Source organism: Syngnathus floridae, chromosome 1, assembly GCF_059516105.1.
Source record: "Syngnathus floridae isolate MCC-2025c chromosome 1, RoL_Sflo_1.0, whole genome shotgun sequence".
Classification (NCBI taxonomy): Eukaryota; Metazoa; Chordata; class Actinopteri; order Syngnathiformes; family Syngnathidae; genus Syngnathus; species Syngnathus floridae.
The window spans coordinates 18,836,427-18,849,242 of record NC_142413.1 but is presented as its reverse complement, the minus strand read 5'-3'; the positions used below and the strand labels follow the sequence as shown (position 1 = coordinate 18,849,242).

The following is a 12,816-nucleotide window of genomic DNA, read 5'->3' as shown; positions in this document are numbered from 1 at the left end:
GCGAGACCGCTCATCCAGCAGGCCTACAGTCAGTGGTGGGGTGATGTGTTTGTCCTTTCGTGAGGTCATGCTCTCTTCGCATCTTTGATGAATTGTCTGTAGCCGCAGTTGTTGGCAGACAGTCATGGAATTAAGACATGTTCCTCCCTTCTGCCACACAGTCATCTTTTTTACCTTCTGCAAAAAAAATGAACTCTTGCAATTTACTTACTGATTTACTATAATTAAATTAAATAATAGTGATTTACTATAATTTTTTAAGTAAACAATAGGGCCTCAAAAAGCACATTTTGCATCAGTACTACTGATGTGCATTCCAGTTCTTTTAAGTAAACTGAATCTTTAGAATCGATTCACTCAAAAGATTCGTTCAAACGAATCGTTCAACGAATCGCCCCCCCCCAAACACACTCATCCGTTTTTTTTGTGTGTGTGAACCATTCGTTCAAAAGAAGGATTTTTTTTTCTCAGTGAACGAATCACTTCCTAAAGCAGTGTTTCCCAACCTATTTTCATTCACGGCACACCTTTTCATTGGAAAAAATCTCGAGGCACACCACCAACAAAAATCTGTTAAGTATTACACCAGCTTCTATATTAAAATCAGTTATACTACAACAAAAGACGTAAAGTTCTATTCCTATATATGTATGGAGAGTCGAATAATTGAATAAAAACAAATGCTAAATATTCTTTAAATTGTATTTCTTTTGTAAATGAAAGTGACAGTTTTTGAAAAAAGGTTTTAGACATATATATACATATTATTATATAAAGTAGTTAACCAAATGTCTGATTTTTATGTTTTGATTGGCGAATATAAATACAAGTGTTAGGGTTAGTGAACGAATCACTTCCTAAAGTGATTCGTTCTTTTTTCAGTTCATATGACTTCAACCAGTAGGTGTCAGTAATGCGCATTGAAGCTGGTGCCACCACGCCGTAAAACAAAATGAAGAAGAAAATGACGTAACTTCCCGTTCACGAACGAGTCGTGAATTGCATTTCCCGTTCACCAACTGAACGGATCTGTGAGTGAACGAGTCAGTGAGTGAGTGATTTGCATTTCCAGTGAACGAGTGAACGGATCAGTGAGGGAACGAATCCTGACTTTCCCGTTCGCGAACGAGTTATTGGGGGAACTGCCTTCCCGTGCATCAACGGATCAGTCAGTGAATGTGTTGCGTCCCTATGTAAGCCAGAATGTAGATGTACGATTTGCCAAGGAAAGAAAGAAGCACTCACTGAAACACCACTTCTTTTATGCACGTTTTCTCCAAGCTAACGGATAACTTTATTGCATGAAGGGATGCGCCGTTATGCAACAAAGGGGAGATTATGTTTCTCTTTGGGTAATCTTGATTTTATAACACTTGTAGTTTTTAAATAACGTGTATGCCTAAATATACGCCTAAATATTGTTATCCAATATATCTACTGCAATTTCACATTGGGTTGCTGGTTTGAAATTTATTATTATTATTAATTTAATAAACATCTATGTTAAAACTTGTTTGGTGTTTTATTCCTTGTTTTTATATTTGCCAATTAAATCATAAAAGTCAGACATTTGGTTAACTGCTTTATATGACAACATGTGTAGGTACACCTCATGGTCACTTCAATAGGTACACGAGGTAAAAAAAAAAAGAATAAATAAATAAAGGGTTAATTGCACAATAAAAGCTCATCCAAATATTTTCTCACACGTGGGAACGAACCAAGATCGTACCGAGCGAAAGCCCGCGTCACTAACCAGTTGGCTGTTTCGACATGACAGACTATGGTCAAATGCACTGTTTTGTACTAGTGATGTGCATCACAGGTCACGGGAAAAAGCTTGAGTAAAAGTGAAAAGTGCCACACCCACCCTCACCTCCTGATTGGCTGTTTGAGCTGTGATGTCCCTTGGACACTCCATTAGGTACACCGCCATTTTCAAGTGTTCCAATATGTTATCCAAGTTACCCTCGTTAAACACACCTGCGTGAAAAGATTTTGGTCATTTTCACGTTCTGCAGGAGCTAAAACTTTTCACGCAGGTGCACTTAACGAGGGAATCACACGGACACTCCATTACGTACACCGCCATTTTCAAGTGTACCTAATAACAGGCCACTTTATTAGGGAAATAGCATGGTCAAAGGTCACAGGTGTCAAGCTCTAGTCCTCGGGGCCGCGTTCCAATATGTTTTCCAAGTTACCCTCGTTAAACACACCTGCGTGAAAAGATTTTGGTCATTTTCACGTTCTGCAGGAGCTAAAACTTTTCACGCAGGTGCACTTAAAAAGGGAATCTTGGAAAACATGTTGGAATGCGGGCCCGAGGACTAGAGCTTGACACCTGTGACCTTTGACCATGATATTTTCCTAATAAAGTGGCCAGTTATTAGGTACACTTGAAAATGGCGGTGTACCTAATGGAGTGTCCAAGTGACGCCACAGATCAAACAGCCAATAAGAAAGTTGGGGTGAGGTTGGGTGTGGCACTTTTCACTTTAACCCTAACCCCCAACCCTGTGTTGCAAATTTTTCCATGATCAAAACTTTCAAGTGTCCCATTGCGACTTGAACTCAGGTCACTGGGGTGAAAGCCCAGGGTACTATCCACTTCGCTATGGAACCCTGTCTTGCAGTTTGCGTAAGGTATTTACCCTATATAGTTTAACAGAGCAGCTCAAGTGAGTAGACCAGAGACTTGTTGAACGCAAAGTCATTAGCATTAACTCTGCTACACTTGTGACATGGTTTTTCATTTTGGATGCATTTACAGTTCACTTCTTCACCATATTCTTTCATGGTCAAAGCTTAAGTGAAAGTGAAAAGTGCCACACCCGCCGTCACCCCCACTTTCTGATTGGCTGTTTGATCTGTGACGTCATTCGGACGCTCTCTTAGGTACACCACCTTTCCTTGGCAAATCGTACATCTACATTCTGGCTTACATAGTTCACGCCAGGAGATGCAACATGTTCACTGACTGATCCGTTGATGCACGGGAAAGTCAGTTCACACATTAACTCGTTCGCGAACGGGAAAGTCAAGATTCCGTTCCCTCACTGATCCGATCTGGCGATGAACTGGAAATGCAAATCACTCATTCACTGACTCGTTCACTCACAGATCCGTTCAGTTGGTGAACGGGAAATGCAATTCACGACTCGTTCGTGAACGGGAAGTTACGTCGTTTTCTTCTTCGTTTTGTTTTACGGCGAGGTGGCACCAGCTTCAATGCGCATTACCGACACCGACTAGTTGAAGTCATATGAACTGAAAAAAGAACAAATCACTTTAGGAAGTGATTCGTTCACTCTCGTTCACTGAAAAAATAAAGCGTTCTTTTGAACGACTCGTTCACTCAATAGCCAAGACTAATTACGACCCCATGGAAGCTCTGGTCCGCCCTCCTTGTGTGACTGAATGGGAGGGGCAACAAAAAGTTGAGTCCATTTCAGATTGGTGCCCCTTTAAGGAGCACACTCACTGCACTGACAGCCACCTCACTCCACGACGCAAAGCAGTTTTCAGCCAAAGACTGCAGCACATCCTGGGCTGCTGTCTCCCTACACCTGACGGTCTACAGTAGGCTCCCCTGTCTCCCAGCTTCTTCACCACAAGCCGCGTCCACGAGCGGTATGGGGGCGCCCATAGCCCACTAGCGCGTCTCCTTTTCAACCCCGAGGCGGAGAAGGCAAGCGGCCGGAGGTCTAGCAAGATGGTGTCGTGGATGATTTCGAGGATGGTTGTGTGAGTAGTGGTGCTGTTTTTTGTTGTGGTGGTCCAGTGTTAGCAGAGCTGAGCGGCGGCTCCATTCATCCGCCTGATGCTGGACGCCAAATCACAAGGCAGTCTCGCCTGTCAACTGTAATGCAGTGAGACTACTCAGCCAACGCAGAAATAAACAATTCTGCCATTTCAATTTCATCTTATTTCAACTGCTAATTAATTATTGTGACGCGTTGCGAGCTAGCATTCGCCTGGTAGCTAACCGCTAGCCACCATCTGACCTGACAGCATTATTGGCAGGAGTTGTTCGCGCTTTCCCTAACTAAAGCAGCTCCAGATAGCCCCATTTGCTGCATTAAACACATTGGAAACTTACCAAGGGTGTATTTTGTTTCAAAGAAATTCTCAGCTTCAATATGTCTAACATTTGTTGATCAAATATGATGCCAAGGCAGTAAACGTATGCCCCCCTGACTGCAGCCCCTCAGCTGATAAAAGCAGATATTAAACAGCATTGTGATGAAGGGATGGATGACAGGACGTTCCGGGGTGAGTCAAGTGTTTAGGCCCCCATATCGACGGGGAATGACTCGACTAAAGTTATGCTGCTGCATTGCTTCTCACAGTATTGTGTAGCCAGATAAGGTGCCAGTTTAATCCTCTAAACTCGCAAGATGTTTGAATATCAGTGGCTTTCATTTTGCCTGAGATTATCTTCCTCAGATTGCATAAGCAGAGTTTGCAAATGGTTACCTTCTGATAGCATCCATCTGTCTTTTCTACATTGCTGCATCTGATCATGAAGACCAACTTGGATGCGCTGTGAATACCAACAGCTGGCTAGCAACTTGCGACTAGCAGGTTTATGTACTATAAGCACCAATATAAAAAATAATCAGGACTCACTGGAAGTTAAGATAGAATAATTTTTTTCTGACTTGTTGAAATGTTTGAAGTCTTTGGTTTCAGTCCATTCACTCAACATTTGTGACACCTAACAAGAGAGAGCTTGCCTTGGAATCTTTGGTTCTGGTCTTTGAGGAATAGAATTGTCGAAAATGTCTGGACAGTAACACAAAGTGAGGGAGCTTTTTCAAGTTTTATACAAAACCTCGATGATCTTGTAAGCAATTCAGGCAAGATGAAGGAAAAAAACCCTAAAAGTAGTTATTTAACCAAGGCCGTTTCCTCACAATTTCCTGAAGTTCTCTGAGAATAATACATGAATCCTGATAGAAGTTGTCATTCTTTGTTGCTATCTGGCTGCTTCTGTTCCATCAACACTAATGAATGCACATCAGCAATAAAGCCCCCAATCACACAGTAAACCACCCATGGCAAACTTCTTATCTGACTTCCCGACTTTGTGTGTTTTGACAAACCACTCCCCATCTCATTAGCACAGAGGGCCTGATAATTGAGAATGCTTCGAGATAAAATAGGGCTCGCCTCATCATTTGTTTTTTTAGGTTTCAGAGTCCACCAAAGAGGCTCTGTTGTCATTTTGTGTCCTCTAAGCTTCACTCTTGCTTTTTTTTCTTCTTTCCTAGCCTCGCCTTTGGGACGCTCTACCCAGCGTACGCGTCATACAAGGCTGTCAAAACGAAGAATGTGAAGGAATATGTAAGTTTCATCGCGAGCTACAAAATCAAGTGTATTGTTTTTGACCCCTTGCTAGTATTCCAATTTTAAGATGTTTAGCCTCAGGTTGCTGTCAACTGTATTTACCTCCACTGATGAGTTCTTACTGGCTTGTGTTTGGTCCCTTTGTCAGCAGTGTTGAACAAAACTCCAGGCCAGGTTTTTGTTCAATTGGTGCAGGGCCTGCTGACCTTTGAAATTTTAGTCATTTTAAATGTATTCAATTACACTAACCGTTGATAACACAGAGGCTTGTGCTTCATCATTACTCTCTCCCAAGTGTAGTGAAATGTCCCCAATGTTGGAGTTGAAGTAAAGCAAGACTTAGAAAGACTTTGACTTTAATGTACTTGATCGGCAATAATGGTAGCTGCACTTGCTCTTTTGTCAAATATACGTTTGCTAAAACAGTAATGCTTGAACACGGTCAGATTTGGTGCTAATTTAACTGTTGTTCATGCAGTAGTTGCATCACACTAACAGCTGTTTTTGTATTTTGCCCCTCAGGCTAAATACTATTTTTGTATTCAATCTCATTAGACATGCAAAGTATATGCTGTATTACATAGAAATGAGTTAAATTTAACAGCAATGTGTTCACTTTCTTTATCCAGTATCTCCAATTTTAAACTTGAAAAGTTGATTGCGGCTCGTCGAGAGCAGTCGGTGCATGGCTGAGTCTTAAACAGACGGGGTCCTCCCTGCTTACCTCATCACTGCAAAGGATGAGCGTGAGGGGAGGGGCAAGAGCAGCAGCATGCTGGCCTGACGCCTGAATTCACACTAGAAAACAATCTCCTCCTTCCTGAGAGGTTACCATAGCAACCATCCCCTTTCTCTCTGCCGTGTCTAGAGCAGACGGCAACATAAGAAAGGGAGTGTGTGGAGGACACCATTTTTAGAACTGTTTAGATTTCTGTTTGCTCCATTTTTGGTGTCACAGGATTCAACCATTTTTTTTCCATGCATATAGACTTGATGGATGTCTTAAGGTTGTTTGAAGCTAAAGTGACCCAATTTTGTGCAGTGATGACCTATATTTCATTTGTGTCTTTGGGAAATGAAACCATGCATACTGATGTGCATGACATGACTCACATGAATGGTGCATTTAGCATGAGCACATCTTATTAACCGCCACTGACTGGCCTTGGCACGTGATTCACCAAACGGCTTTCAGGGGCCTTCATATTTTTAATCCCGTTTGTGTTTCCATGCTTTCAGGTGAAGTGGATGATGTACTGGATAGTATTTGCCTTGTTCTCCACTGCGGAGACAGCCACAGACTTGTTTCTATCATGGTGAGTTGGTAGCAGCACATGACTGCTCAGATCATCGTTCTCTGTGTGCTTTAAATAAATAAGCGCTTATATAATAGCAATTGATGTATTCATGTGTTTCCAGTGCTCCGCATGCTGGATATTTTTAACACAGTCACTAACCATTTTTTAAATGAGCTTACAGTGAGTAAGGCTTCAACTCTCATTTCTCTTTGTTGGGTTTCATTGCGCAGGTTTCCTTTTTACTTTGAGCTGAAGATCGCCTTTGTGATCTGGCTTTTGTCCCCATACACCAAAGGCTCCAGTGTTCTCTATCGCAAGTTTGTCCACCCAACCTTGTCCAACAAGGAGAAGGTAAAGCTAGTCACTTGGATGCTATCCTAATTGAACAGTTTATCTTTAGACCTATTGTTTTCTTTCTTCATCCCTCACATATCCTGCAGGAGATAGATGACTACATTGCACAGGCCAAAGACAGGAGTTATGAGACCATGATGAGGTTTGGAAAGAGGGGTCTCAACTTGGCTGCTAATGCTGCAGTCACTGCAGCCACCAAGGTGAGGGTGCGCTGCCGTTTATTGTGTTTTAAGGCCTTATCATGCTGCACTTGATTTTTTTTTTTTGGGTGTTTGCATTGCGGAGGTGACAAGAACATCTACTTTGTAGCTATTTACGCATCTAGTTATAGATATTTATTTCTCAGATGTCTTAGTCCCAGCATTCGAATCATTATCATTTGTTGTGATGTCTGATGCGTGTTTTGTTGATTGCTGTGCAGGGCCAGGGTGTGTTGTCAGACAAGCTGCGCAGTTTTAGCATGCAGGACCTGACACTCATCAACACGGAGGATGAGCTGTCTTTGCGCTCGTCAGATGGCCGCATGAGGCGAGACTCAGTGGATGACATGAGCTCAGGGGCCAGCACACTGCCCCGAGCCAAGAGCACCGCTGCGCGACAGAGTAAGACCACATGTTCAAATACGCTGCATGCATTCTCATTGAGCTGGATGTCAACCGCTCTAAGATGGGGATACCTGGGCCCGGTGTCAGTTTGATATTTTCTGTGCATGTTAGCGTTAAAATGCTGTAGGATTGCATTAAACACAATGAAAAGTGACTGTGTTGCCCTTACAAGATCTGGTCTAAATCCAGGAAAAAGCACACTGACGTGTACAAGAGCAACCCGCCAAAAATAAAACTAATGTAACAATTTTGGTATGAGGATTAAAATATTTCTGTGGTTGGTGTTCCATACTAGTACTGTAGTAAATGTGGTAAAATGTGTCCTGTTGTGCCATTTGATTGGAAGGAATTTAATAAAATCACTTCACAGCTTTTAAGAGTAGCAAAAACTTCAGGCAGTTGATGTTGCAAGCCGTTGATGTTGCATCGATTTTAAAAATGAATCAAAGGTAAAAGCAAAAAAATATGATCTGTGTCCTGTTTTTTTTTAAATCCAAATCCACAGCTCGTTCTATGACTGCCACGTCCCTTGCCGACGAGATATCATCCCAACACAGCTCAGACCAGTCAGATGCAAGAACTGAACACTCTGATGAGGATGGGGGAGAAAAGGCCCCCAAGCGGACCACCACTACAAAGACAACTAAGAAACCTGCTACAAAGACGGAGGTATACGCTCACATTGCCTTTCTTGTAACTGTCAAAAGAAGTTGACTATAAACAGTGAAGTAGTAAAACAAACCTTTAAGTTGTCACCCCAACAATGAAATGATTCAAATTGCGGATGCACCTTAAACCAAATCATCATGAACGTCATTTGAGCAGTGATGGGATGTCAGAGTAAGCAAGGCCTTCTCTGTTGTCCTAAACACTATCTGATTGGGTGCATGAAATTACAGTACAGTTAAGCCTCTGGGTTTTGGGGTCCAGAATTTGGGAATAGTGTTAACCCCATCACTTTAATGGAATCTATGACCTGAATTTCTAACCAGTGATCATGTAGGGACGTCCTATCTTGTTAGCATAATCAGAATTATCATAACAGTCCTTACCAATGGCTGTCTCTGTGGTGGCTGCGTGTTGTTTTCCAAATGTTTTAAGGTTAGTAGTAAAATGTATTTACGATGAAAAAAAAAAAAAATTGGGGTCCATGACCAAACCGTGTTAGACAGAAAGTCATGTAGAATCAAAGCGCATAAAATCAAGGCTTATTTGTAATTTTTTTCCCACCAACCCTTCATTTCATACCATTTCTCTTGACTCAATTTCTTCCAGCGCTGTTTGTGAATGTGAGAGCTTTTTATTTTTTTTTACCAATCAGAATTTAGTCTCTGGTTGCCATGATGATCTCATCTGGGCTTTCAGAATCAATGGTGCCGGTGTAAGCTACATAAGCTTCATATAAACTCCTGTTTGTCACTTTATTCATGCTCTTTATTATTGCTTTGCACTTAAATGCTCTTGCTATTTTTAAACTTTCTTAAAATAAAGTATAGTGAAATGAACGATTTATTTTACCTTCTACATGAGCCACTAGCTCTTCAAATGTAAAATCTGCATAATATTGGTCTTATTGTCATAGAAAGTACTTACTGAAGGATTGTTTCGGCTACAATAGAAAATATCAAGTCCTGAAGGTCATGACAATGATTTTCCACATTATCTAGGTTAGTTACAAGTGCTCCAGATCGAGAGAGGAAGCTGCTTTAAAATTAGTAACCGATCTGACTTCTGAATAGGTTATTCAATAAAGACTAAAAAGCTCATTTAGAGTGGGGCTGGCATTACAACAATTAAGCGGTGAGAGACAAGTCAAATTCCTTTCACCACCTACTTGAAAAACTCCTGTTTCCCTATACACTGTATGATCCATTACTGTAAATACCTAGGTGTTTTAAGTAAATCAGTACCTGCCTAATGAGAGCAAATAATTGTTAATAATAATTGGTCATTATAACCTCAAAAGAGGTTTGCAGTGAGATCTGATAGACATGATATTCATGGTTTTAATTCAATTAAATTAAGGAAATCGACAGCCCGCCATTGCATTTTAGAGAGGTTCCCTCGTCTTGAATATCGTTTTGAGTCAAATATCGGCTATTTTTTGCCTGTTCAAACACATTCCAAGCACATTCATTTCACTTTGTCAAGTGAAAACATAAGTCCCAATGCAAATTCACTTGTCCAATTTCTTATTTGCTTGGAACAGGGTTCTGATATGATATTTGTATTCTGTAGCAATGTGCGGATGGTACCGTTGGTTGACTGTCGCCACGATATACTGCATATGCGTGTATGTTGTCCCGCGACTTCACCGGCTGTTCCTTATTCTCTCTTTGGTTTCTTGTTTCATGTCCCATTCCTTCCTTGGAAAGACACAAAGCAAGACAGTGAAGAAGGCACCAAAGAAAAAGACCACATCCAGTGCAGAGACCCCTCCGTGAGGGCCTCTGTCTGTTTGCAGGGCAGACGTTCTCGACATCCACAGCCTGACAGCATCCGCTACTATGTCTGGTCTTCACATGAACACACAAACGCAACATAAGCACCAAATGCTGTCTGCATTTAGTTTTAGCTTTTGATAGTTGCCACTTTTAGTTTTTTGGGGGAACTTGGTGGTTCTCTGAATTTGTCTCACTGTGACGTGAGCTTTCCCAATAGTTCGTTTAACCTTTTAATTGAAATATATATCTGTGTTCCTTTCTCGGTTTAGATGTACACTGTGACTGAGTGTAATAGTTGACGAAGTAACCTGACCAGTATGTAAAGTGACATGCGTTAGGCATGTAACACACAAAAAATAAATAAAATCCGATAAAGTTATTTTAACCTTTTGGATCTAATCTGTGGCTCACCCAGCCTAGAATATGTTTTCCTATAAGTGAGTCTAAGGTTCACACTACAGCACTGACATCGTTCCTCGCCAACTATTTGTGTACTTTACTGTAGTTGCTATTGCAACCTTTCATTGACCTTTTTTTTTTTTTTTTTAATTCTTTAAGGGTGGCGCAAGCTAATAAATTATTACAGTTTTTCCATGTTTTAACTTGGACAGATTCATGAAAATGCTATTACAATGGTTTATTCCTGTGGAGTTTGCATGTTCTCTCGTTGTTTGTGTGTGTATTCTCAATTTATTTTGTCTTCCAGCTATATTCCATGAACATGCCTGTTAGGTTATTTGAAAATTCTAAATTGCTCATAGGTTGTAATATCTGTGTGAATGGTTATTTGTGTGCTCTGTAATTGGCTGGCAATCAGTCCCCGACTCTTGCCAAAAGTCCTTTGAGCTAGGATAAAGCGTGCCTATAATATAGACAACCACTATCAAAAATAGTTGGAGCCATTCACATCATTCCTATTGCTCAGCGGTAACTACTGTTTTGCACAAAATAGTTCAAATTGTCTCTTTTATGGCAATTTATTTTTCTCATCCCCATTCTATTTTCTACCTGGAGGGAGTGTCTGGACTTGGCTGAGGTATTTGTCGTGCACGTGGGGATTCACTGGCTCTAATGCGTTTAGTTTTCTTAGGCTGTTCCCCCAAATGGGATTTGAAGCGTGATGCTGAAAGTGTGAAACCAGTTGGAAGCAGTAGAGGGCGACAAAGTCCGTTTCTACGACTGAATATGTAAATAGATGACTGTAAATAGTACAATGCGAGCTTGCTTGCCTTATCTTATTCTCTGGGCTTTCATCTGTTTACTCATCCACCATTTTTAATTCAACCTCTCGATCATACCTGGTTTTGCAAATAGAGAATATCTTAGTTCCATTTTAAATTAAGTTGTGATGTTTATTTATCTTGGCATTGATACTCTGCTCCCCTTTAGACCCAGATTGACTGAAAGGTCTTGCTGCACCTATTGCTGGAATACTATGAATAACAAAACCATTAAGAAAAAGTTATTTATTGTTTACGTTCTTTTTGAAGTAGTATTGTACACCAAGATTCTCTCATGTACAGTTGTGCAAATTCTCAAAACTCATTGTGAAACGCAAAGGTGTGTGTGTACTGGAATCATGGATACTCATGTATCAGTAATAAAAGTGCTACTAAAAGAGAATTGATGGACTTTTTTATGTTCATTACCTAAAAATATTGAATGCGTAAATCTGTTAAATTTAACCAACCTGCAGTAAGCATGACTGTTGACATATTTTAGATTACAGTACTTATTTGTATGCTAGCATTCATGTAATTTGATTTTTTTTTTTAACCGGTTGGGGTTCAAATGGGTTAAGCATGGTTTTAAAATATGGTTAGAGTTTCAAACTAGGGTTAAGGTTTCAAATTAGAGTATTAGTCATTCATACCCCTGGGGTAAAATATATAAACATGATATAATGTAAGTTAATGTAATGTACTGCTTGATTAAAGATTAAAAAATTGAGAAATACCACTACTAGCAAACATGTAATGTGTGTTTTGAACACTTGGGGGTGCCATCAACCTGATAAAGCCCAGCGAGTTTGCGTTCTCCCTTCGGAGGGCAGCCCACCAAGTGCTTGCCATCTGATGTGCAGGAATGTGCCAGTATGTTGAACACATGGATTGGGGAACTTTCATTCCCGTTTATGAACCTTTTGACGCGAAGCAGGCCATGCGGTGTTTGCGGCACCTAAGGTCATGTCTTTTAACCCTGCCATGCGTCGCGATGTAACCTTTTAGAGGCTGCTGAAGTGTGAGGAGGGCCCCCTCTGTGTCCCCATGCCTGTGAGATATACACTTCTCGACAGCTTATGTAACGCATCATCTAAAGTAGGGAGATGTTTGTGTGTCGTTTTGAATCATACAATACAGCAAGTGGGTGCATTTGAGAGGATTTTGGTTAGAAAGCCTTTTCTTGCTTTAGTGAGTGAGTGTTAAATGGAACTTCAGAATCCAACTTCGTCATCTTTATTGGCCATGTAAGCGCACAAGGAATTTGTCTCCGGTTATTGAATCACTTCAGTAGCATAGACACTATCTGAAAATGCAGATACATGTGGGAAGTAGAGGGAGTCATTAAGCAATATAAGCGTCGAATTAATATCTCTCTGACCGCATCATAACATTTGTACTTTGTATTATTGAGCTTGTAAAGCAGGGATGTAAGCTAATTTTGTCTGGACAACATTCCAATTATGGTATTTAAAAAAGAAAAAAAATCAACACTACAGCAAAATCATGTATGATCACTAATTTAATTAGTTAAAAATTGCTT

At 40.7% G+C, this 12,816-nt stretch overlaps 1 protein-coding gene across 1 annotated transcript; it reads left to right on the top strand.

Moving 5' to 3' along the window:
- Positions 1 to 3,417: 3,417 nt before the first annotated feature.
- Positions 3,418 to 11,676, top strand: reep2 (receptor accessory protein 2). Its single transcript, XM_088390840.1, has 8 exons — positions 3,418 to 3,747; positions 5,277 to 5,349; positions 6,592 to 6,668; positions 6,881 to 7,001; positions 7,091 to 7,204; positions 7,426 to 7,606; positions 8,115 to 8,278; positions 9,985 to 11,676. Exons 1-8 carry the CDS (start codon positions 3,716 to 3,718, stop codon positions 10,051 to 10,053), a joined length of 831 nt encoding a protein of 276 aa, XP_088246966.1. The 5' UTR covers positions 3,418 to 3,715; the 3' UTR covers positions 10,054 to 11,676.
- The last annotated feature ends 1,140 nt before the right edge of the window (positions 11,677 to 12,816 follow it).

Coding starts and splice junctions, on each gene's coding strand:
- reep2 (XM_088390840.1), top strand. CDS start 3,716: ATGGTGTCGTGGATGATTTCGAGGATGGTTGT. Junction 7,002..7,090: donor CCTTGTCCAACAAGGAGAAG/GTAAAGCTAGTC, acceptor CATATCCTGCAG/GAGATAGATGACTACATTGC. Junction 8,279..9,984: donor AACCTGCTACAAAGACGGAG/GTATACGCTCAC, acceptor TTCCTTGGAAAG/ACACAAAGCAAGACAGTGAA.